Consider the following 23,394-nt stretch of genomic DNA (forward strand, 5'->3'; position numbering starts at 1 on the left):
AAAGGCGAAAGAGGCAAATCGAGCGTAATGCTCCGTTAATCACTGAGAAAACGTTCACAGACTTTTTAAAACCGATATAGGTCCGTTCTTATCGTCCGCAAATATTTCTCCTTCTTATCTTGGCAGAAAAACCTCTGACTCAACATTTCTGAACTGAACCAACTCTTTGTTTCTGTTTTTACTGCAGAGGCGCAGCCAGCAGACGTGTTTCTTTAACCACTGTTATTATGTATTTCCCCCCCGAGTTCATATGTAAAGTGACGCCTGCGGAGAGAGATGGCAGCTGATGAGCACTTTGGCTGAATTATGTTGTGTGTGTGTGTGTGTGTGTGTGTGTGTGTGTGTGTGTGTGTCTAACAGCTTTCTTCTTCACTTCAGGCCTTTTGGCAGCAAACAGTTTTACTGGATTTATTTAAATTCGATGTGGTTTGTGACTTTCAGCCTCTGAGTCTCAATCCTAAACCGTAAATAAAGATGCTCCTCATAAGTGAAGCCGATTCTTTTGATCGCCCCCTGGTGGCCGGCTGTCAAGTCACTGCAGCAGTGTACGATGCTTCTCTCTGTGCTGCTGTTTATCATCGGACGGTTGAGTGTGGAGTGCAACAGCTGTAAAAACCAGTCACCTGCTCGTCGGCTCATTATGGAGGCTCGCTGCTGCCAGAACGCTCAGTGCAAGATGTGTGTGTGCGTTTAATGGAAAACATGTGTGTGTGTGTGTGTGTGTGTGTGTGTGTGTGTGTGTGTGTGTGTGTGTGTGTGTGTGTGTGTGTGTGTGTGTGTGTGTGTGTTCATTAGCAGAGGAACACTGGTGCAGACTGAGTTGTGGCCTGTAGCTGTGGAGTCACTAGCTGTGAGATCAGCCTACACTTCCACTGAACTAAACCAGAGTTCAACTGGTCCACCCACGCTGTGTGTGTGTGTGTGTGTGTGTGTGTGTGTGTGTGTGTGTGTGTGTGTGTGCACATTGTGTACGTGCAGCAGTGAATACGAGCCATTCAGCCCACACCTCCAACATTTCACAGGCTGTAAAAGTCTCACTATTGTTCTCGTCCTGCTCAGAACAACAGGAGCATTTATGAGGTGTGGATTCACTGCAGACTTGTGGGGATACTGTACATGACTGGACATGACCTCTGACCTCCTGCCACCGCTGATTCATCACTTGTTTCAGAGCTGACGGTGACAGTGATGCTTTTTCACTCAAATCGCTCTTCATCAACCCACACAGGAAACTTCCTTTCCCCTCGTCCGGCCACAGAACAGAACAGATGTTTGGGTCCAGTGTTTTTCTCAAAGACTCGTTTGGCTCAAGCGTCTCTGGAGTCTTTGGCCTGTAGGGGGCACTGTGTAGGACGATGCACCAGCTACTGTCTGTGGTCGTCTTCCAGGGCGAGAACGAGTCAAATCAACCTGATCAGCTTGCAATTAATGACGTGATTTGTTGTTCACACTGTGAACATGTATTTCCATTTGCTGGCATTAGAGGGAGAGCGCTCGATGAAGGGTTTAGTGCCTCAGCCTCAACAAGCAGTAGTGCAGCTTAACACCAGCCTGGTGCCACATCGTGCAGAGATCTGTGGACGCAACATGGAGCAGCAGTGAGGGAAAAGGAAGTCATCTGGCCTGAAACCCGAAAGAAAAGATTCCCTCGCTCTGACGTCTGTGGTGATGAAACGTCTGGAAAGAATGATGGTGAAGCCGCTGTGGTCTGGGGTAGGCCCACAGTAGATCCATCACCATCCGCATACAGACACGGCCGAGGCAGCGTGTGCTGCACATGGTCATTCAACATCTGGAGAACCACAAGGCCTGTTCCAGACGTTTCTGAATTTCACTTCTGCTTTTAACCAACTGTCGACCCTGAGATTCTCCACCCACTGGTTTGTGAGCCGACATTTTGAAGCCTCCAGTATTTAAATATAAAGTATGCAAATATAAAGTATGTAAATATTAAGTATTTATATATTAAAGTATGTAAATATAAAGTATTTATAATAAAGTATGTAAATATAAATGGCCCATTCTAAAGTAAAGACAACAACATCTCTATTCAGCTTCTAACTACAGATCCTTTCACCTGACTCTTACACACCGGAGCTTTAAAGTCCCTCCAGCACTGCACTTTAAAAAGCTTTAGATTCACAGAAAGTTAAACACATCACTGCACTTCCAGAGAAACATGCTTCAGGCTCATGATCCCTGAAAAACCTTAACGACTTCGGCAAGTTCAGACAAAAACTTTTCAGTAGTTTTGTCCACAAACCGTTCGACCTGTGTTTGCGTCGCTGCTCGCTCAGTCGGCCGAGGCCTTCAGGCTCAGCACACACAGGAATGTCATTAAGGCCTTTTAATGTTCCTCGTGTGTTCGGGTTTTACCATCGTGGAATGTAATGGTGAGAGCGGGACAACAAAGAACTTCTTTCACTGCGGACGAGACGTCGGACACGTCTCGTCTTTCTCTGACTGCTCCGAGGAAGAGCTCCGAGGAGAAGGAAGGAGAAGGACTCACAGGAAAATGAAACCAGGTATCAACTGTGAATATACAGGAGTCTCCGGTCGGGGTTTCAGATGGCGTGAAGAGGGAAAGGAAGGAAAGTATAGGAAGACGAGAAGGAGAGAGAAAAGAGAAATAGGACGAAATGACAGAAAGGGGAGAAGAATGAAGGAGAGAAGGACGGAAGAACAAAAGAGTGGGAGGAACCAAGAGAAAAATAAATGAACAGAGGAGATAAAAGAGAATAAAGGGTCAGGTTGAAAGGATGAGAGAATAAAGAAGGAAGATAGAAGACATTTGTAGGAAAGAAGAATCTGTGGAAGGAAGAAAAGACTCAGAAGAGAATCATCTTGTTGACAGGAGCCGTTCCGCTCTCGTTGATTGTGACGGGTGAAAATACACATGTGTATAAATGAGCTCCAGCTGTTTGTTGCTACTCGGTGACATTTAAAACCAGATTCGTTCAGGACCCGAGTTCATCTACAGATCTTAATGTTTCCGTCTGGAGCTCATTTGCTTCCTGTGCCCATTTGTCTCTGTCGTCCTCTGGAGGGGAGTCGGTCCAATAAACACTCGGTGAATCGGCTGCTCCGAGAACTTCAGGTTCAGACGATTTAGCGTCTTAATCGAATCCACGTTGTTCATCCGGACGCCGCTGCTCATGACGTCCACGCCGAGACGATGTGTCAGAGCTGGACGCCTCCTCTGCAGCCACTGGTTGGAATGTGAACATCTGTCCACGTGGAGACACACATCTGGTGCGTCTCCCATCAGCAGCTGGATCGACACAACACAACAGACCAACAACTCCAAGCAGCACCAGTCCGATTCCCCGTACTGGGAGAGGCTCTGAAGAAGTGATGGATGAAGTGAACACACGAAAAGAACCAACAGCCATGAAATCAAAGCTCAAAGAACTTTGTTGTTTTCTTCTGAATCCAAATGTTTGAGGTTGAAAAAGTCTTCCGAGGTCGAACTAAAATAAAAACTAAACCAACGTCAGGTCAAAGCGTCAAAGTCAACTCGTGCTTTCTAACTCTGTTCAGGAAAGGTCAAGTGAAAACTGAACTTTTACTTCATCGGTGCCGTCAACAGGTCATGAAATGATGAAATGATGAAAAGACTTCAGGATGAAAAACCCCTGGATGATGATTTGAATCTGAATTCTGTCTGTTCCATCTTAAATGAACGTGTTTAAACCACCGGGCAAAGACAATGTTTCCCCCTCTTACCAACACAGAGGCTGCTCAGTAGATACGCAGCTTAACCTCATGCAAACACACACAAATACATGCAGATGTTTCACACAAAGACACACTCACAGAAAGATGATCCTCTCCTGCTGGGACCGTGCACAGGCTGCGGGGCTGACGAGGAGGAAGCAGCTGGAGAGTGGGATGTGATGCAAGGTGGAGAAAATCCAGGGACTTAGAGCGGATATGTGAAAGCTGCCGAGCTGCAGATGTGTGCAGATGTCCCAGACCGCCGGGAGAACTCCTCCGCTCGTCTGACAGGAGGTCCCATCAGACGAGGAGCTGGGAGATGAGGTTAAGGAAACCCAGTTCAAAGTTGTAGCTCGTGAAAGATCAGTTGGATTCTGTTTGGAGCCCTGAGCTGAAATTCAGACGCGAAAACCACCCAAAAAATCCCCCACTCATTATCTATGAAGCTGGATCCAATCCCAGCGTCACTGGGCAAGAGGCCGAGTACATCCTGGACGGGTCGGCCAATCACAGGGCAGACATTCAGAGACAAACCATTCACATCACATGGACACCTGTAGAGTCTCCGGTTCACCTGACGGCCAATCGGCACGTGTTGGACTGTGGGAGGAGAAAAACCAAGCAGACACGAGGAGAACATGCAAACTGCACAAAGGAAGACGACGGCTGAACTGGAGGAGGTCATAGAAGACGAAGACGAAGATGAAGATGTCCACTTGGAAACACAAGGAGGTTCCAGATCTTTTGGTGCTGAGGGCCGACGCCGGTGTGGATGAGCTGTAAACAACAACACTGATCTTTCCACAGCAGAGTTTATACGTCATGTCCGGCCTCCTGCTGCTCTACAGGCTCCGCCTCCTGCTGCTCTACAGGCTCCGCCCCTCGCCTGGATGTTCCCCACATGTTCCTGTTGGTGTGAACGAGTCGGACCCAACAACCTGCTGCTGCTGCTTCACAAACACTAACTACACACACACACACACACACACACACACACACACACACACACACACACACACACACACACACACACTGAACAATGGCGATCTTTCACTGAGATGTGAGGCAGCAGGAAGTATTATTCAAAAGATTGGGGAGGGGATAGTAATAATTGCAGAGTCTCCTTTGACTGTCAACACCTCCCCTCCCTCTCCTGTTGAGTGCATCAACACACACACACACACACACACACACACACACACACACACACACACACACACACACACACACACACACAGAGGACGGGTGCAGCTGCCACTTCTCTCTGCAGATGTTCCAGTTCTCATTACAGATGTTTCAGATCAGCTCCTCACGTCCTGAGGGTCTCAGGTGAAACAGTGAAACCAGAGGAAACTCTGTTCTTGTGGCTCCTGTGAGCAGAGCGGCTCCAGCTGGCCGAGCGTGTCACTGGGAAATGTTAACATCCACTCACGTCTGGATTCACGGACCATCTGCAGATGTTCACGAGTCAGGAAACAGACCAAGAGCTAAATGTCCACATTATCTAAAGAGTCCCCTGCAACGTATGAAGTGTGTGAAGGTGAAAGATGATCTCTCATCGGTCTCACGTCTGTCCTCCACCATCTCTTCTTCTTTTCCTTCTGTCCTCTAACGTCTGTCACATTCCTCCATTCCCACGACTCTTATTACATTGATCTGGATCAGTTAAATCTGCGTCATATCTTTAGATCGTTTTCTGACGTCAGAGTTGAAAACCTTCCGGAGCTGTGCATCTGAAAGGTGTTTCTCTTCCAGCAGTGAGGGACCAGGTCTCCACCGACACTTCCACTCCATCTCGATCCCATTTCTTGACTTTTCCCTCATTTCGAACGAACCCACGAACCACGAGTGTAGTTTTCATTACAAATGAGGTGAGGTGTTTTATTCTGTATTCACACAGTAGTTATGTTCCCAACACAGCATGAGAAGAGGAGTTAGTGAAGCAGGTGTGTGTCGAGGTCTCTGACCTTCTTACTGCCTGATGTTTGTGTTGGATTGGCGGCCCAGTGGGAGGATTAGCCAGGTAATCCGGACCAGAACGGGGCTAATCCCCGACCTCGTCCCTCGCACCTCCTGGACGCTGAGCTGCTCCGACACTACACAGGCTGCGTGTGCACGTCTCCGTGTCGCTTTGTGTGCTCGTGACTGCGTTTGCTCAGAAGTAGAATCATCTGCTTCGGCTGAAGAGAAAGTAAAACACATGCAGAGGTGGTTTCACGTCACATTGAGCCGACAGGAAGGAAACTACAAAGCTCGAGAGGAGATGAAAATCGAACCTGTTCGGAAAAAGTCACTTGATGTGAAGAAGCATCGGTGAAAGAACGAGAAGTTTCAGCTCAACTTTGTTTCCTTGTTAAAACTTTGACTCTTTACCAACATGTCGACTTTCATGTCCATCGTACCAGCTGCTCCCTGGAGCTTATTCCACCGGCACAGGATTCATACGTTTGTAAAAATCTCAGTTTTAGTGACTTTGAATGCAGTTTGCGTGTAAACTGTAAATATCAGCGTTAGTGTGGACAGGGCGTGAGTAACACGTGAGTTTGGAGACGTTTGTATCGAAGCATTTAAAATGTTATTTGACATGTGAATGTCATTTTCCATCACCTGAGTAAAAAGGTAAATGTGGACACCTTCAGTCTGTCCTGTGACCTCTGCTCTGTCCTTCAGTGTCTGGAGTTTGGCGACGGCTCGGTGACGGGGGACATGTGCGAGGACCTGTGCGTGCTCGGCTTGGTCGAGTACAAGCGCTGCCTCTACTACGAGAACGGGAAGAAGGTGATCGAGGCTCGATGGAGAGGAAAACCCATCATCCTGAAGTCCAAGCTGGAGAACTTCTCCTCGTACGAGCCTCTGGGAATACTGGACTACCAGGTGACGCCTGAGCTTCGTTTCCAGTCGCTCAATCAGATCAGGAGAAATAATGATCCCATCAATCTGTCCCTCTGTTCGACAGGACACAGCCGAGGAGCTCTCCCCTCTCGATGTGGTTTTCTACGCCACTCTCGAAGTAAGTCACATCCAATCCTCGGCATTTGGTTCAAATACATCTGCTGATCTCACAGACCAATATTAATATTTCCTCTGATGTCAGGTACGGAACTCGCTGGGGCTGGCTGAGGAAGACGAGGATGAGGAAGGAGGAGGAGGAAGTAACAGCTCTCTGGCCAAACTTTGGGGGAAGAAGCTGAAAAACCAAGACAAGAGTTTCTCCAGAGCAGAGCTGGCGTCCCTGTGGTCCCTGCTGCAGCAGGAGGAGTACACCTTCCTCAGGTGAGCCACACATCCCCTCCTCCACAGAGACCCAGTGAGTCTGAGCAAAAAGATCAGTCCCGACTTTCAAATGTCCACGAGATGTGAGACCAGGGTCGTAGTTTTGACAAACGGTGTTTTCATGATTCCATAAATCCGTTTGAGTCGTTTGTGTGACATCTGGAGGACAAAGAGTAAAAAGAGGCCGAGTCCAAAAATAAACCTGGTGAGGAGAAGGTGACCGGCTGCTTATCTGGAGGCCTGGAGACAGAACTGCTGTGACAAGTGGAGAGCAGGACGTGTGTGTGTGTGTGTGTGTGTGTCTCTGTGTGTGTGTGTGTGTGTGTGTGTGTGTGTGTGTGTCTCTGTGTGTGTGTGTCTGTGTGTGTGTGTGTCTGTGTGTGTGTGTGTGTGTGTGTGTGTGTCTCTGTGTGTGTGTCTGTGTGTGTGTGTGTGTGTGTGTGTGTGTGTGTGTGTGCGTGTGTGTGTGTGTGTGTGTGTGCGTGTGTGTCTCTGTGTGTGTGTCAGTAAAAAGTTTTCCTTCAGCCGTCTCCACTAGAAAATGAAAACCTTGTCTGTATATATTGTTTCTCTGACTCTATCGTCCTCCCCCCTCCGTCCCTCAGAGTCCTGCAGGACCTCAGCGTCCACGTGGCGAAGGTTTTGGGCTCCTGCGGTCACTTCTACGCCGTGGAGTTCCTGTCTGCCGGACACGCCTGGGACCAGAACATCTTCTCCCTGGAGGACGTCTCTGGGCTGCGGGGTCAGGACCAAGGCGGAGCCCGCGGGAGGTGGACGGCCCGGGAGATGGTGCATCGCATCGCGCTGAGTTTTCTGGACATGGTTTGGCACTTTGACAACGACTTCACCCACAAACTGCACCTGTGTGACATCAAACCGGAGAACTTCGCCATCAGGACGGACCTGACGGTGAGTCCACGTCCAGATCATAGGCTGTGAATAAAGATGGCCGACGTGACAGCTCCCAAAAGTGAAGCCACATCACGACCTCTGGAAGGAGGTGGAGATCAGAGCGTTTCACTTCCTTCAAACTGTAACTTCTGTCGTTCAGATAATAACTCGTCATCGCTCGCTCTCAGAACCAAAGAGACGAATGAGGCTGACGAGGGTTCCAGGCTCCTTTCAGGCTCCTCGCTCAAACTGAAGAATTCTAAAAACGTTCGACTGGGAACCACAGAGATCAAATGATTAAAGTTACAAAGTTAAAAAACACAAAGGTGTGGAGGAAGTGAACCAGTTCAGCTGTCGTGGTTTGGCAGGATTAGTGTGATGACATGGATCAGATTGAACAAGTCACTGTTTCAGAGGCCAACACAAAGTCCTGAGATGTTTAACATGAAAACAGAGAGAAGCAAAAAGAAGAAGTTTGTTCCTCGTGTGGTTTGAAGAGATATAAAGATTTGTGTCTTCTCTAAAAGTAGAAAACAGCTTCTGGTCTTAGTCTCAGTATTAAAAGGCGTCATATCTTCAGAGTGTCCGTCCGTCACATCGTTGTGAAGCTGATATCTGAAGAACTCTCGGAGGGAATCTCGTCAAACATGGTTCAAATGTTCAGTCGGACTCAGCCATGAACTGATGACATCACGGTGACCTCGTGTTATTGTGAACGCAACGTCTCAGGACGGAAACTGTGTTAATTCTAGATTTCCTTTCACATTTGTAAGGTTGTGGCGATAGATGTGGACATGGCGTTCTTTGAGCCCAAAATGAGGGACATCCTGGACCAGAACTGCAGCAGCGACGACGACTGCAACTTCTTCGACTGCTCGTCCAGATGCATCCTGAGCAAACGCAAGTGCAGCCCCCGGCGCCGCAACAGCAACCTGCAGGTGAGAGGAGCCTTGTACGTTAATGCTGTTTCACACAAAGATCTCCGACGCAGCGTCCGAGGTCGGAACAGGTTTGATCAGTTTGTGGAAACAAAAGATCGGATCTTCAAGGAGCTGTGTCGACGACAAAATGAAATTCGAAGCTCCAGCCTCCTCCTCCTCCTCCTCATCTCTCCTCCTCCTCCTCCTCTCTCCTCCTCCTCCTCCTCCTCCTCCTCATCTCTCCTCCTCGCTCCTCCTCCTCCTCCTCCTCCTCTCTCCTCCTCCTCTCTCCTCTCTCCTCCTCCTCTCTCCTCCTCCTCCTGAGGAAATGAGAAGGTCGTCGGTTCCAGACTCAGTGATCCATCTTTCACAACATTTAATTATACGAATGTGTTCAGTCGAGCGTCGAGGATGGATACGCTTTAATTTATCAGTATTTATTTATTTCATATTATTAAATAGATTTATTCATTTATTTTTAAAATCAAACTGCAGGTTTCATGTCCGGAGGAAAGATGGAGAATAAATAAATCAGGAGACAGTTGTCGTCAATCTGCCATAAATTAAAAGGTTATTTCATCTCATAGTTTTTGTTTGGTGACACTTTATGTTCTTTATCATGTTTGTCTCCAAATGCAAATAAACATTTCACACTGTGGCACAAATTCTTTTTAATGTAGAAAATCCTCATTTGAAATGGTAAAAGAAAAATCTGCATCTATAAATAAATAATAGACGATAGTGAATATTCATTTAAATTTATTCTATATTAAAAACAACTGATTGAAACGCTTCTTTTCATTCATTAAAAAATAGATTAATGGTATTAATTCATATTTACTTCAAATCTGAAAAAAACGATATTTATTGAAAATAACATTTCACTCATGGGTTTTCAGGATTTTAACTTCTTCGTTTGTCTGATTTCATTTTCATTTAATTTAATTCATGAAAGAAAAACCTGAATTAGCTTTGGGCCCGTCAGACTCCAGGGGAATCCCCGGGACAAAGCCGAGCTGGACATCACCGTCATCACCATGACGACGCCGGACAGACTCTCATCACCCGGCTCCTGTGTCACATGACATCTGATACGAGGTCCCAGCCTCCAGGAGGAGAGTCGTGTGGAAGTGATTCACAAACACGTCAAACACTGGACGAGTCGTGAACAAGGAGGAAAAATACAAAATTAAAGTACAAAAACGAAAAACAACAAAGATCAACAAACAAACTTTAAAAGAACGAAGAGAAAAGATAGAGAAGAAAATAAAAACCGGTAGAAGAAGAAACGAATGAACAACAGAGGAGAAGAACAAAGGAGAAGAGGAGTGAGGACACTTCCTCATCCCTCTGTTCCTCTTCGTCCATCGTACTAAACTTGTCTTTTCCCCCTCGTCTTCAGGTGATTTGTGAGAAGATTTTCCGACCCTGGTTTTCTCCGACTCTGCTCGGGGCCAAAGCAGGGCTCCCTCTGCAGGTGAGGTGCTTCTCCCAGTGTTTTTAACGCTTCCGTCAGTTTCCGTCAGTGATTTACAGATGTCGGTGTTTCTCCCCAACAGGTGGAGCTGCAGCGAGCGGTGCAGGAGTGTTCGGAAACAGACGGAGGTGTGGAGGAAAAAGAAGAGGATGCAGCAGGAGGAGCAGCAGGAGGCGGCAGAGACGTCCATCAGCGTCTCCTCAACATCCTGACCCGCCTCCTCCAGGATGGAGGGGCTTCAAGTGAGCGAGGAGGAGCACAGGAAGAGAAAGATCACGGGGCACTGAACTTCTGAGGAGGTGAAAGGAAGGAGGAGGGACCTGGACTCTTCAAGCCATTGTGTTCCTGTGGCTTTTGGACACTTGACTCTTCTTTGAGGGCTTTGAGACTCTTGTTCTCAGGAAAGAATCAGAAGCCAACGAGATGGAGTCTCTACAGATGTGGACCATCGCTGAGACACAATCTGAGGTTCAGGTCCAGAGCCGGTGACTGGCTCTGGACCCGTCAGGACATCTCACACATGCTCTTGTGTCTAAACTGGAGGAACTTCCTGCTGCAGGTTCACAGACTTAAAGCTGCAGGTTCTGGATGTCCTCATACTTTGTGTCCATCCAGGAGACAAACACTGCAGATTCCATCTGGAACTGTGCACGAGGCCTGGATACTGGGACCAGGAACATATCATGGATCCTGGATGTTTCCTTCTAAACCAGTTAGTCTCAGTGAGATTCAATAAACTCTCTCGTTTGAAGAGAAACTGAAAAACATCTTTGTACATATAAAGTAAAACGTATTCACGACACACGACTCCTCTACGATTTAACTCTACTGACTTGTTCTCTGTTCTTTACTCATTATTTTGTTGGTGTGTAATAATCTGATGTGTTTGAAGGCAGGTAACTTATTTTGAGACTAATTTTATTAAAAACAATACGCATACAGCTCCTTTAAAAGTTATGAAGATTCTTTGTTTCTAACAGAATTTCATCTCATTAAATACAATATATTGATTTTAGTGACTTAACAAGATCCTCCTCATTAATGGTGAATATGAAGCTACAGCCAGTGGTCGTTAGCTTAGCTGAGCATAAAGACTGGAAACAGGGGGGGCAGTTAGCCTGCATCAGAAGTGCAGTGACTGAACCACAAGATCAGTTTTCTGTACTGAATTGATCAGAATCTTTGTGTTACAGACGTGGAGATGAGAAGGTTTGTTTACATCAAAATAATAAAATCTAAAACCATGTTTGGAGTTTTATTGAGTTTCCTTCTTAAAAGATAAAGTTTCATATTTCCCCTTTCCTCACTGACACGTTCCTGCTCTCTCTGTGAGACGGTGAGACAACGGAGATCAGCTGCTCATCTCCATTCTTTTGTCTTCTTATTTCCTCCCACTTCCTTCCTTCCTCTTTAGTTTCCTGCTTTTTGTGTGTTTATTATAACAGCAGAAGTGGAGAGAGACTGGACATGTAGGTGAGAGAGAAGAGACATGAAGTAAAAGGTCTGGCCAGTCGAACTGGGGACCTGCTATAATCACAGCGCCACCTACTGTAAATAACTGCTCACACTTCCTGACACAAGGTTTCCTGAGATGTGTGAAAATGAGAAGCCGTCCAGTAGCCGGACGACCAGATGAGCAACAGGAAGACAAACAACAAAGATCCAGGCTTCATCTGAGCTGAGCTCAGGTCCAGAGCAGCGTGAGGCGCTGATGTTCCCTGACACGGAGGAACATGGAAATCCTCCAGCTCTCTGTTGGCCTGTGTGAAGTCTGACATCATTCCACTGGTTTCATCTCCATGACGACAGAGTAGAACAAACTGAAGCCGTGAGATCTTACTGGAAAGCAGAATCTCGTGCTCGGTGCCTTTTACAGAAAAAACCTTCAACTGGATTTCTGGGTCGAGTTTAAAAAACTCATAACTGCTGCCAACTTCGTGCTGCTTGGAATTCTTACTTTTCTTCTGCCATGAGATTAATTCTTGTTTCAGGTTATTTCTGAAATGTCAATAACATAAAGGTTTTCCAGCTCCGTTCAGGCTGAGATCCAGTGGGACTTTCGGACTGGGACAGTTTTGTTCCAGTGTCGGTGCTGGTTTGGTGCTCGTTGTCTCGAGCTCCTTCTAGAATCCACTTAAAGTCTCATCCTCCGTCTCCATGATCACGATGAAGCCTAATATTCATTTTGAGCAGACTGATGATGAAACCCAGAGCCGCTGCTCCTCGACCACTTCAGTCAGAAGTAAAGTTTGAACCTGACGTTCCAGCTCTGCTCTGGACTCTTCGACTGGAAAACCTCGAGACTTCCAGGAGAAAAGCTGGAAGCACAGTTGGTACGATCCGCCAGTAAACTGGGTGAACTGAGAGAAGACGATAAGAAAGGACTTTTGTGTAAGTGTTGTGTACTTCTGCTTCTGCTTCTGCGTTTCAGCGCGAGAGACTTTTCTCTGTGCTCTGCGCTCATTTGCTCGTATTCGTACACGTCCTCTAAAAGCTCACGGATATGAATACAGAACATGAGGAAGACATTTCTACCGAGGCTGAACTTTCTTACGAGAGACTTTGCGAGTTCGTAAAGAAACAACAGGCTTTTAGATTCAGTTTGTCAGAATCTCTCACCTCTGTGCTGCCCTCTAGAGGATGAATCTCTTAACAACCATTTCCACGTAGAGGACACACGGACGTATGAGGGCAGTGACGGTCACATCGTCTGAAACAGATGAATCTCTCTTTGTACGTGAAGGCAGAATAAAAGAGCCTTTAGCCATCGTCTTGTAATGGTCACTTGACGTCACATTGAAAAGCCATCACTTAACTAGCGTGTGAACTTTGTGATGCAGCAGAACCTCGACGTCATGGACTCTTCCTGCAGGACAGTCCTGTGTTCTTTGGTCTCCTCCTCTGCTCGGACCGAGGCAGCAGACTGGAGGATGTCCTCAGGTGGGATCTGAACAGGGTTTTCAAACTTCTTCCACTGAAGGTTAAAGTGTCTGTTAGAGTTTCTGTTCAACCGCACTGAACCATTCACCCAGAACTCAACATCGGCCTTTTGCATCACGTTTCAGGACAGCTTTCTGTGAAATCTGTGTCATGCTGCAACACTTCCAGATTCTCTTTCCAGTCCGAACTTGCTCCCCTTCATGCAGGAGGAGACAAGTTCCGTCGCCGCTGCTGGAATCCTTCACGTTTGCCAAAGGACAGTCAGAATGATGAACGCCTCTGAAGGCTCAGATCATTCCAGCTGCTGCAGCCAGAAAATCTGATGAACCATAATGTTTTAATGTTTTCGATCGGGTTTGAAACGGAAGGAATCACTGTTAATAAAAACATTTAAAAAACAAATGACTGGTTGTGCTCTTGTGTTCGAGGCTGTTTGTTTCTGTCTCACTCTATAGTAATAAAAGTCTCTCCTCTCACATCGTCGAACTGCAGCTCCAGTTGTTTCCCGGATTGGAAATCGGTGGCGTCCTGTTTTCGGAGGAGCCAAGTGAAGCTGATTCATTAACTCAGAGAGGAGAAGTCCGAGGGGACGAACGCCTCCTCTGAAACAAACATTAGATCCCTGGCAGGAAAGAGAGGAAACTGAAAGTGGATCGAAGATAGAGAGAGAAGGTGAGAGAGCAACACGAGGAAACTTTCTGCACAGAAGCTTTTTGTCTTTCAGCTCAACTGATGATTCCACCTGAACAACATGCTGCAGATGTTGTCTGGGCCCAACTCCTTTAAACCGTGCTGCTGAGGACAGACGTGTCTCTGCCGAGTGTGAACATCCCTTTAACTCCGCTAGTTAAAGGGTCAGACATGGCGTCCCTCCGTCCCCCTGCAGACACGCTTGGTTTCATGAGTCCAGATTCGTCTCCTCTTCACAATAAAGGACGTTTGTGAAATTCAAACATAATCCAACAGAAACACACGGAACTCTGTGACTTTGTTTCTCTGCTCCGGTGACGTTTTATTACGCTGCTGTTTTAAAATCTGACTTTATAATGAAATGATCACAGCGACCAGTTCAAGCTCTGCTGCAATTAAAGAGCACGAGATAAAAAGGTGGGAAAACTGCACGGTGTCTAAAAACTAATTTCACACTGTGTTGGTTCTGAACCGGGAGAATTAATCTGAGCTGTGATGAAGAGGAGAGAGGAAGGTTAAAGAAAGAGGTCAAACACAGGCTCTCCACACTCATCACAAGGAAATAATCCAAATTATTATTAATACAGAATCACACGTGTGCAGAACGTAGAGATGGATGTTTTCTGATTCGATACGTCGACGTGATCTGGAGATGACAGCGGGGGGGGGGGGGGGGGGGGGGGGGACAGACGTCAAGTCGAACACTGACAAATAACGCATGAAAATATGTTCCTCACATGTTCCTGACATGTTCCTCACATGTTCTAGAGGTTCTGTATGTGAGAACATACACACGCTGATCTTTCCACAGCAGAGTTTATACCTCATGTCCCGCCTCCTGCTGCTCTACAGGCTCCGCCCCTCTATCCAGGCTCCGCCCCTCTACCCAGGCTCCGCCCCTCGCCTGGATGTTCCCACATGTTCCTGTTGGTGTGAACGAGTTCGGACCCAACAACCTGCTGCTGCTGCTTCTTGAGTTCGAAATGTTCCGTAGATAACTGAGACTCACACCTGCGACGATGGAACTTCTCGCAGCATTGAACTACAGCAGGTTCAGCACTTTTTCGGGTCCCCTGGAAACATTTGCACTGGACTAAATTTGAACTAAATATAAATTAAGAATTATGACACCTCCTGATGAGATTATTGGAATAAATTGAAAACATAATAAAACGCTACAATGTGTTTTATTTCATTCAGCTCCATGTTGAGTCCAGATGTTTCTGCTCTGGATTCAGACGAGGAACAGACATCATGGGAGGATCCTGGCGCTGATAAAAGCTTCCTGCTGAATAAAGACAGTTCTCAGGTTGATGGATCTCGACGACTTCACAGATGTTTGCTGTTTCCAGCTGTGAAGCAGCAGGAGAGAGTGTTACATCTCCTGCACTTCACCTTTTTATTACTTCTGCTCAAAGTAGCTCTTTAAATCCTTGAAGTCTACAGGAGCTCAAAGTTCTCGTCTCCTTTGAGAACCAGAGACGTGCAGAGAGGAGATTACTCCTCCTGACCCCTGACCCTGAGAGGTCAGCAGGTGCTGTGACCTCTGTCAGGCTCGATACACCTGACAAGAGTCCGACTGTAAACAGTGACCTCTGGTGACAAATACATGAACAACAACAACACAGAGTGATGTCACTCAGGAGAGACGACGTCATCGAAAAGCACAACGGAATATAAAGGAGTCTCCAGAATAAAACCAGAATAAAACACAACCCAGAGTTTCAAAGTAAAACGAGATGTTTACACACGTTGTTCTCGAAACCAGTGATTCATTAGAAGTGAAACGTAGAAGCAGCGATTTATCCAAACGTGCTGTGAACAGTTATCAGCAGAAACACAAAAATATAAAATTAATAAATAAATCCCATCATGCATCAGAAACTGAACAGTTTGAACTCTGCAGGAAAATAAAGTGTGTGAGGATCAGAGGAGAATCTGATCTCCTCTGATCCTCACACACTTCAGGCTGAGACTTTCATCTGCTGCTCCCCTGAATCATCCAGCTGCAGAGTTCAGCTTCCTCCAGCTTCCTCCAGCTTCCTCCAGCTTCATCCAGCTTCCTCCAGCTTCCCCCAGCTTCCCCCAGCTTCATCCAGCTTCCTCCAGCTTCCTCCAGCTTCATCCAGCTTCATCCAGCGTCCTCCAGCTTCATCCAGCTTCCTCCAGCTTCCTCCAGCTTCCCCCAGCTTCATCCAGCTTCATCCAGCTTCCTCCAGCTTCCTCCAGCTTCATCCAGCTTCATCCAGCTTCCTCCAGCTTCCTCCAGCTTCCCCCAGCTTCATCCAGCTTCATCCAGCTTCCTCCAGCTTCATCCAGCTTCATCCAGCTTCCTCCAGCTTCCCCCAGCTTCCCCCAGCTTCCTCCAGCTTCCTCCAGCTTCCCCCAGCTTCCCCCAGCTTCCTCCAGCTTCCTCCAGCGTCCTCCAGCTTCCTCCAGCTTCCTCCAGCTTCCTCCAGCTTCCTCCAGCTTCCCCCAGCTTCCCCCAGCTTCCTCCAGCTTCCTCCAGCGTCCTCCAGCTTCCTCCAGCTTCCTCCAGCTTCATCCAGCTTCCTCCAGCTTCCCCCAGCTTCCCCCAGCTTCCTCCAGCTTCCCCCAGCTTCCCCCAGCTTCCTCCAGCTTCCTCCAGCTTCCTTCAGCTTCCTCCAGCTTCCCCCAGCTTCCCCCAGCTTCCCCCAGCTTCCTCCAGCTTCCTCCAGCGTCCTCCAGCTTCCTCCAGCTTCATCCAGCTTCATCCAGCTTCCTCCAGCTTCCCCCAGCTTCCCCCAGCTTCCTCCAGCTTCCCCCAGCTTCCCCCAGCTTCCTCCAGCTTCCTCCAGCTTCCTCCAGCTTCCCCCAGCTTCCCCCAGCTTCCTCCAGCTTCCTCCAGCTTCCTCCAGCTTCATCCAGCTTCCTCCAGCTTCCTCCAGCTTCATCCAGCTTCCTCCAGCTTCCTCCAGCTTCCTCCAGCTTCCCCCAGCTTCATCCAGCTTCCTCCAGCTCCCTCCAGCTTCCTCCAGCTTCATCCAGCTTCCTCCAGCTTCCCCCAGCTTCATCCAGCTTCCTCCAGCTTCCTCCAGCTTCCTCCAGCTCCCTCCAGCTTCCCCCAGCTTCCTCCAGCGTCCTCCAGCTTCCTCCAGCGTCCTCCAGCTTCCTCCAGCTTCATCCAGCTCCCTCCAGCGTCCTCCAGCTTCCTCCAGCTTCCTCCAGCTTCCTCCAGCTTCCTCCAGCGTCCTCCAGCTTCCTCCAGCGTCCTCCAGCTCCCTCCAGCTTCATCCAGCTCCCTCCAGCGTCCTCCAGCTTCCTCCAGCTTCATCCAGCTTCATCCAGCTTCCTCCAGCTCCCTCCAGCTTCCCCCAGCTTCCTCCAGCTTCCTCCAGCTTCCTCCAGCTCCCTCCAGCTTCCTCCAGCTTCCCTCAGCTCCCTCCATCGTCCTCCAGCTTCCCTCCAGCTTCCTCCAGCTTCCTCCAGCTTCCTCCAACTTCCCCCAGCTTCCTCCAGCTCCCTCCAGCTTCCTCCAGCTTCCCTCAGCTCCCTCCATCGTCCTCCAGCTTCCCTCCAGCTTCCTCCAGCTTCCTCCAGCTTCCTCCAACTTCCCCCAGCTTCCTCCAGCTTCCTCCAGCTCCCTCCAGCTTCATCCAGCTCCCTCCAGCGTCCTCCAGCTTCCTCCAGCTTCATCCAGCTTCATCCAGCTTCCTCCAGCTCCCTCCAGCTTCCCCCAGCTTCCTCCAGCGTCCTCCAGCTTCCTCCAGCTTCGTCCAGCGTCCTCCAGCTCCCTCCAGCTTCCTCCAGCTTCCTCCAGCTTCCTCCAGCTCCCTCCAGCTTCCCCCAGCTTCCTCCAGCGTCCTCCAGCTTCCTCCAGCTTCCTCCAGCTTCCTCCAGCTTCCTCCAGCTCCCTCCAGCTTCCTCCAGCTTCCCTCAGCTCCCTCCATCGTCCTCCAGCTTCCCTCCAGCTTCCTCCAGCTTCCTCCAGCTTCCTCCAACTTCCCCCAGCTTCCTCCAGCTTCCTCCAGCTCCCCCCAGCCTCCTCCATGTTAGCAGATGGGACATGGCGCAAACTAAAAAGAAGGTTTCTGTTTGGTTTGGTTCTAAAGTTATTTAGTGAAATAAAAACGTGCTGAGACGATTGGTGGAGCACGTTTGATCCCGTGGCTTCGTACCGTGATCGTCACAGACTGTCCATCTTTATTAACGGCCTACGTTTCCAAACCAGAATTGGAACGTAATGAAAAATGCTGCCAAAAGTACAGATCAATTTAAGATTAAGAAAAAATAGTTTCACAGTTTCACAAAGCAGAAACCAGCTCTGTGGAACGTCAGTCACACTCAGATTCAGTTTGGAATCCAGCTTCAGTCCAGATGTCACTGCCAAAGAAAACAACGCAGCCTGTGGGTGTGTGTGTGTCTGTGTGTGTGTGTGTGTGTGTGTGTGTGTGTGTGTCTGTGTGTGTGTGTGTGTGTGTGTGTGTGTGTGTGTGTGTGTGTGTGTGTGTGTGTGTGTGTGTGTGTGTGTGTGTGTGTCCTTCCATGCAGCAGGATCTGATGCTCTAATTGGCCGGCAGCAGTCTTCACATTCCAGACCGATGGAGGCCGGACAGACGTCAGATCAGATGAAACCACAACAAACTGCTCCCACTCCCACTGGAGGAACTGGTTTGTCTTCTCAGAGCGTCAGTGTGTCTTCAGTGTGTCTTCAGTGTGTCTTCAGTGTGTCTTCAGTGTGTCTTCAGTGTGTCTTCAGCTCCGAAAGAGATTTAATCTGAATTAAATCAGCGTCACATTCCTGACTAATTATTTCATTTGCTACTCTTTCTTTAAATTAAATATTTAACATTGTTTAATCTGAACAAAAAGCACAGTGTTAAATGTACAATGTGTAGTTTGTATGTTCCAGATTATTTATATTAAAGATATTAAACTGCATGCTATATGCAGGGGCGGATCCAGGGGCGGATCCAGGGGCGGATCCAGGGGTGGGACCAGGGGCACTGACTGAAATCTGATTGGTCCTTGGATTATTTGTGCTTCAGGCCTCGTCTGCTGATGAAGGACGATAAAGACAAACGTTTCTTCAGTAAGAGAAACAGAAAGGCTTCATGGGAAATGACTCTTTTCATGATGGATTACAGCGCCGGGAGCAAATGAATCATCTGCTAGAACATGACCGAGGCAGAGGGAGATAAAGAGATAAAGAGATTTTCTGATCCAGACGAGTCCTGAGAATCTTTGAATCCTGAAGTTCAGCTGTGAAATGTTTAACTCATGTAACGGTGCAGAAGGAGATGGAGCGATGACGTTTGAGGAACATTTATTGAAATCAAGCCTTTGCTTTCTAAATGGACTGTAAATAAAGATGGTCGTCATCTTTACTATTTCTTTGTGTGTATCATTTACTTTGAGGTGACCACGACATACAGCTCACTGAACACTGAGGCCGTCATAGGTGGAAAGGTGGACGTCTCACCTGAATCCACGTGAGTCGTCGGGGGAATTATTGGCAGCTTGTAAACACGAAGCCGATGTTCTCACAGAGAAACTCTCCCCCGCGTCGTCCTCCAGTTACAGAGCAGAGAGTCGGTTCCCATCTGACTCTGACGGTGGAAAGCTTCCTCCCTAATCAGCCCGTTTTCTGAGGCGCTCGCTGAGATGAAGGAGAAGTCTGATGAAAGGACCCTCTTTTAAAAAGCGAAGATCAGAGGAGGAGGCTGAGAGCAGAGGGGACATTAAACAGCAGATCAGAGCCACTGGGAACATGACGCCTGCTTCATCAACCACTGGGAACATGACGCCTGCTTCATCAACCACTGGGAACATGACGCCTGCTTCATCAACCACTGGGAACATGACGCCTGCTTCATCAACCACTGGGAACATGACGCCTGCTTCATCAACCACTGGGAACATGACGCCTGCTTCATCAACCACTGGGAACATGACGCCTGTTTCATCAACCACTGGGAACATGACGCCTGCTTCATCAACCACTGGGAACATGACGCCTGCTTCATCAACCACTGGGAACATGACGCCTGCTTCATCAACCACTGGGACAGAGTCTGAGCAGCGTTCTGATCTGTTCCTGTTTCCACAGGAACCACGAGATGAGAACATGACTCCACTCCTCACTTTATAACGTCAGTAAACATTTTCCTAAGGAGTTTATGTCTCAATCTCTAGTTTCAAGTCTTCTTCGATACAGCTCCTCCAAATATTACTTCTGGTTTTTGTCACTTTGAAAAGTCTGCAGGAGCAAAAACTAAGATACATGACTCCTTGGTTCATTTTTCAATATAATTGTCGTCTGTTGCTGATTTTGTATTTGTGCTTGTTTCATCTCTGCTGATGTTTCAGGCCGTTCAGTTAAAGTTCATTTTGAAAAACAATAATCGACTATGAAGAGAACAGGAGGAAAATATAAGAGGAGGAAGAATAAAACCAGAGACAGAACGAGCTGCACTCGTTTCATCATAGTTGATGTCAGAGCTTCATGTTAAACACTATTTGTGTTTTGCCTGCTCTCGTGATTGTAACTTCCTGAAAGCTTCAGTCATGCACCTGATGACGTTCATGTGTGAATCCACTGGTGAACTGAAGCTCTTAACGTTTCCAGATGTTCTCAGGAGCCGAGTCCTGCTGCAGATGGAAATGACTCAAACTGACAACGTTTGTTTTCTGGTCTCCTGCATCTGAGTTTAAATTAAAAAAGAAAAGTCCGAATTACAGAATTTACACATTTTAATTGTAGACGTGAAAAACCTCCGCAGGACAAAGACAAAGACAAAGGGAAACGAACGCTGAGGGGAAATCGATACAAGGAGTCGCATGAATAATGAAGAGCTGAGAGCTCATTAGAGACGTTTCCCTGCTTTGTTCTGCTGTGAAAGGCTGAAGACTTTCATTCTGTGGATCTAAAACCAAACCTCAGTTACTCTCAATACATCTGTTTAAAAAGTTCTCCACCCAGGAGGGGACAGTTAGTTAGTTGGTAGCATGACACAAAAACCACGGGACGGATTCGCTCTAAACTTGGGGCCCCGGAGAAAGTCAGGAAAGAGCAGCACGGTGGAGCAGTGGTTCGAACTGTCAGGGTTCGAACTGTGCCACATGTCGTGTTCTGAGATAAAACCAACACCAGTAACTTGTTCAGCTCCAGTTATATGAAGGGAACTTCAGCGACTGAGGCGAAAAGAATTAAATATGATTAAAACATTGCATATACGTTATAGCTAAGAGCTCTCCCTGTAAAGCATTGATATGAAAGGACGTGTCTCTTTCAGGCGATGGCGTCCACGTTGATGTTTGATGGAGGAAAGGCCAGATTCCAGCTTCAGTCTCACACAGAGGTGGAGTCCGGATCTCAGCGAGTGGGAAAGCACAAGTTTTATAAGCAACACACACAGATTCGTCCCTTTGTCCTCGAGTGTCAGAGACTCTTTTGTCCCCTTGTTTGCCTTTTATACGTCTGCATAAACAGATGGACGAGGACAGAGAGGAATAAAGGAAGAGGGGGAATCCATCTCAGACCCGTGGGGACAACTCGATTGTCGAGGCTTAAAGAAAAACCGCTGCGTGGATAAAAGAGCAAAGTCGACGCCCGGAGGACGGACGGAAACGTCTCGGAGTGAAATGTCAACAGACAAAAGACGGCAGAGCGAGAACCTGGAGACCAGAGAGGAGCAGCTGCTCAGTCCAGAGTCTCTGGGTCCGACCGACCTTCTGTGGTCTCATGACTGTTTTCACTGGGAACAGAATCACTGAAGCTTCTTCTGCACCAAACTCATTGTTATTATTCAGCTCTGTCTTTGTCTTTATTCCTGTTCATAGTCAATGATGTGTGAAATCCACACGTCTCGTTTCACCAAAATCTTTCAGGTGAGCAAACAGACCAAAGCAACAGATATGTGGTGAAGTGTGTCAGGATGGAGGGCAGAAGAGAGATGAAAGACGAAGGTCCTCTTCATCCTCTTCCTCCTCACTGCTTCTCTAACATGACGTGTTGCTAGAGCTTCAATGCAAAAACCTGAGTTACCATGGTTACAGTAAATTAAAAACTACTGGAGATTCTTACTTTCTCCGTGGAAATATGAATGTACCTGAACTCATCATTTATCTTTACACATATTCATGGTTTCATGTTTCCGGCCTTTGGGACACAGGACATTGTCTCTGAGCTCTAACTCTCAGCAAAGAGTTCAAACCTGGTCACAACGAGCTGGTGCACAGCCACTTCCTCCTGGTTTCTGTCCCACACACACAAAAGAGTCTTTGTGTCGGGTCTCTCCTCGGCAGCCAACTTCTCCACACAACCATTTAGGAATCAGGCAATGAAAGAACAGAATAATGAGGCAGTTCAGATAAATCCTCGTTTCTCGCCCCCAAAGCCACAAAGGTAAACATGGCACTGCAAATCTCCTGAAGACTCCGACGCTGCAGTGACTCGAAGTGAAGTGAAGTGTGTAGTTGTTGTGTCCAGCTCCAGACTGAAGACTCTGAACACTGAAACCCTGAAGGGACTTGGCCCCGTCTCAAGAACAGAATCAGGATTTTCTTTCTTAGAATTGAGATGAAGATTCTCTCACACAATTCTTTTCAGAATATGACGAACAAACTAAACTGAAATAGGATTGAGTGTGATGTGTAATGTGTTGTTTAGGCTGCGGTTTCCTCACAGCTTCGTCACGCTGCCGTTCGAGGAGATGTCCCGTTGCCACTTTGGAAAAACACTGCTTGTATTCTTTGTGGTTTGGACTTTCATCAACTGGTCTGAATCCAGAAAACCTCTCTGGTTGGTTCTGGTCTCCACCATCAGAGGCTTCTCTTCTGGATGCTTGGTGTGGAACCCCGACCCGAGCCCGTCAGGACCGATCCAGTTTACATCTCTAAGGGTTTCAGGTCTGGTTCTGTTGTCTGGGCCGATTTATTACGACCTGATTAACATGATTGTGAAGTTTCTTTAAAGAAAAGTTTGTTTTTGATAAAAGTAGTGGATTCTAATCATATAAATATAATAACAACTCAAGTAATTATCTATAAATACACAAGTTGGTAAGTAAATGTACTTAGTTACTTTCCCACCAACGGTTTTAGATTTAAAGCCTCTCCACATTAAGAGCCTCTTTACACAAGAGAGGTTTCTGTCACACACATTCTGCTCCAAACTGTGAGTGTGTGTCTGTGTGTGTGTGTGTGTGTGTCTGTGTGTGTGTGTGTCTGTGTGTGTGTGTGTGTGTGTGTGTGTGTCCAAAGGTCAGACGTGTATCAGGGGATGGAGCCAGATGCCTAAACACTGTTGATATCCAGAAAGTGAATACGATGAAACGCCCCATAACCTACAGTGAACACACACACACACACACACACACACAGACACACAGACACACACACAGACACACACACACACACACATCTCAACTAATGGAATTTTACAGCGTCCCATTGCTCAGGATAGAGTTTCCTGGCAGGGAAGCGATCAAAATGCATTGTGGGGAACATAAGACTTCACAGAGT

At 47.5% G+C, this 23,394-nt stretch overlaps 1 protein-coding gene across 2 annotated transcripts in view; it reads left to right on the plus strand.

Annotated features, from left to right (window-relative positions):
• Positions 1–11,431, plus strand: part of dipk1c (divergent protein kinase domain 1C) — a 21,137-nt gene extending 9,706 nt beyond the window's left edge. For both annotated transcript variants that reach the window (XM_034571743.1, XM_034571742.1), the window contains 7 exons: positions 6,388–6,591; positions 6,674–6,727; positions 6,812–6,990; positions 7,596–7,899; positions 8,655–8,819; positions 10,204–10,278; positions 10,361–11,431. In XM_034571743.1, the coding sequence (XP_034427634.1) occupies positions 6,424–6,591; positions 6,674–6,727; positions 6,812–6,990; positions 7,596–7,899; positions 8,655–8,819; positions 10,204–10,278; positions 10,361–10,573 (1,158 nt within the window). In that variant the 5' untranslated portion in view covers positions 6,388–6,423 and the 3' untranslated portion in view covers positions 10,574–11,431. The remainder of the gene's footprint in view (positions 1–6,387; positions 6,592–6,673; positions 6,728–6,811; positions 6,991–7,595; positions 7,900–8,654; positions 8,820–10,203; positions 10,279–10,360) is intronic.
• Positions 11,432–23,394: the final 11,963 nt, after the last annotated feature.

Source organism: Hippoglossus hippoglossus, chromosome 20 (genome assembly GCF_009819705.1).
Source record: "Hippoglossus hippoglossus isolate fHipHip1 chromosome 20, fHipHip1.pri, whole genome shotgun sequence".
Taxonomy (NCBI): Eukaryota; Metazoa; Chordata; class Actinopteri; order Pleuronectiformes; family Pleuronectidae; genus Hippoglossus; species Hippoglossus hippoglossus.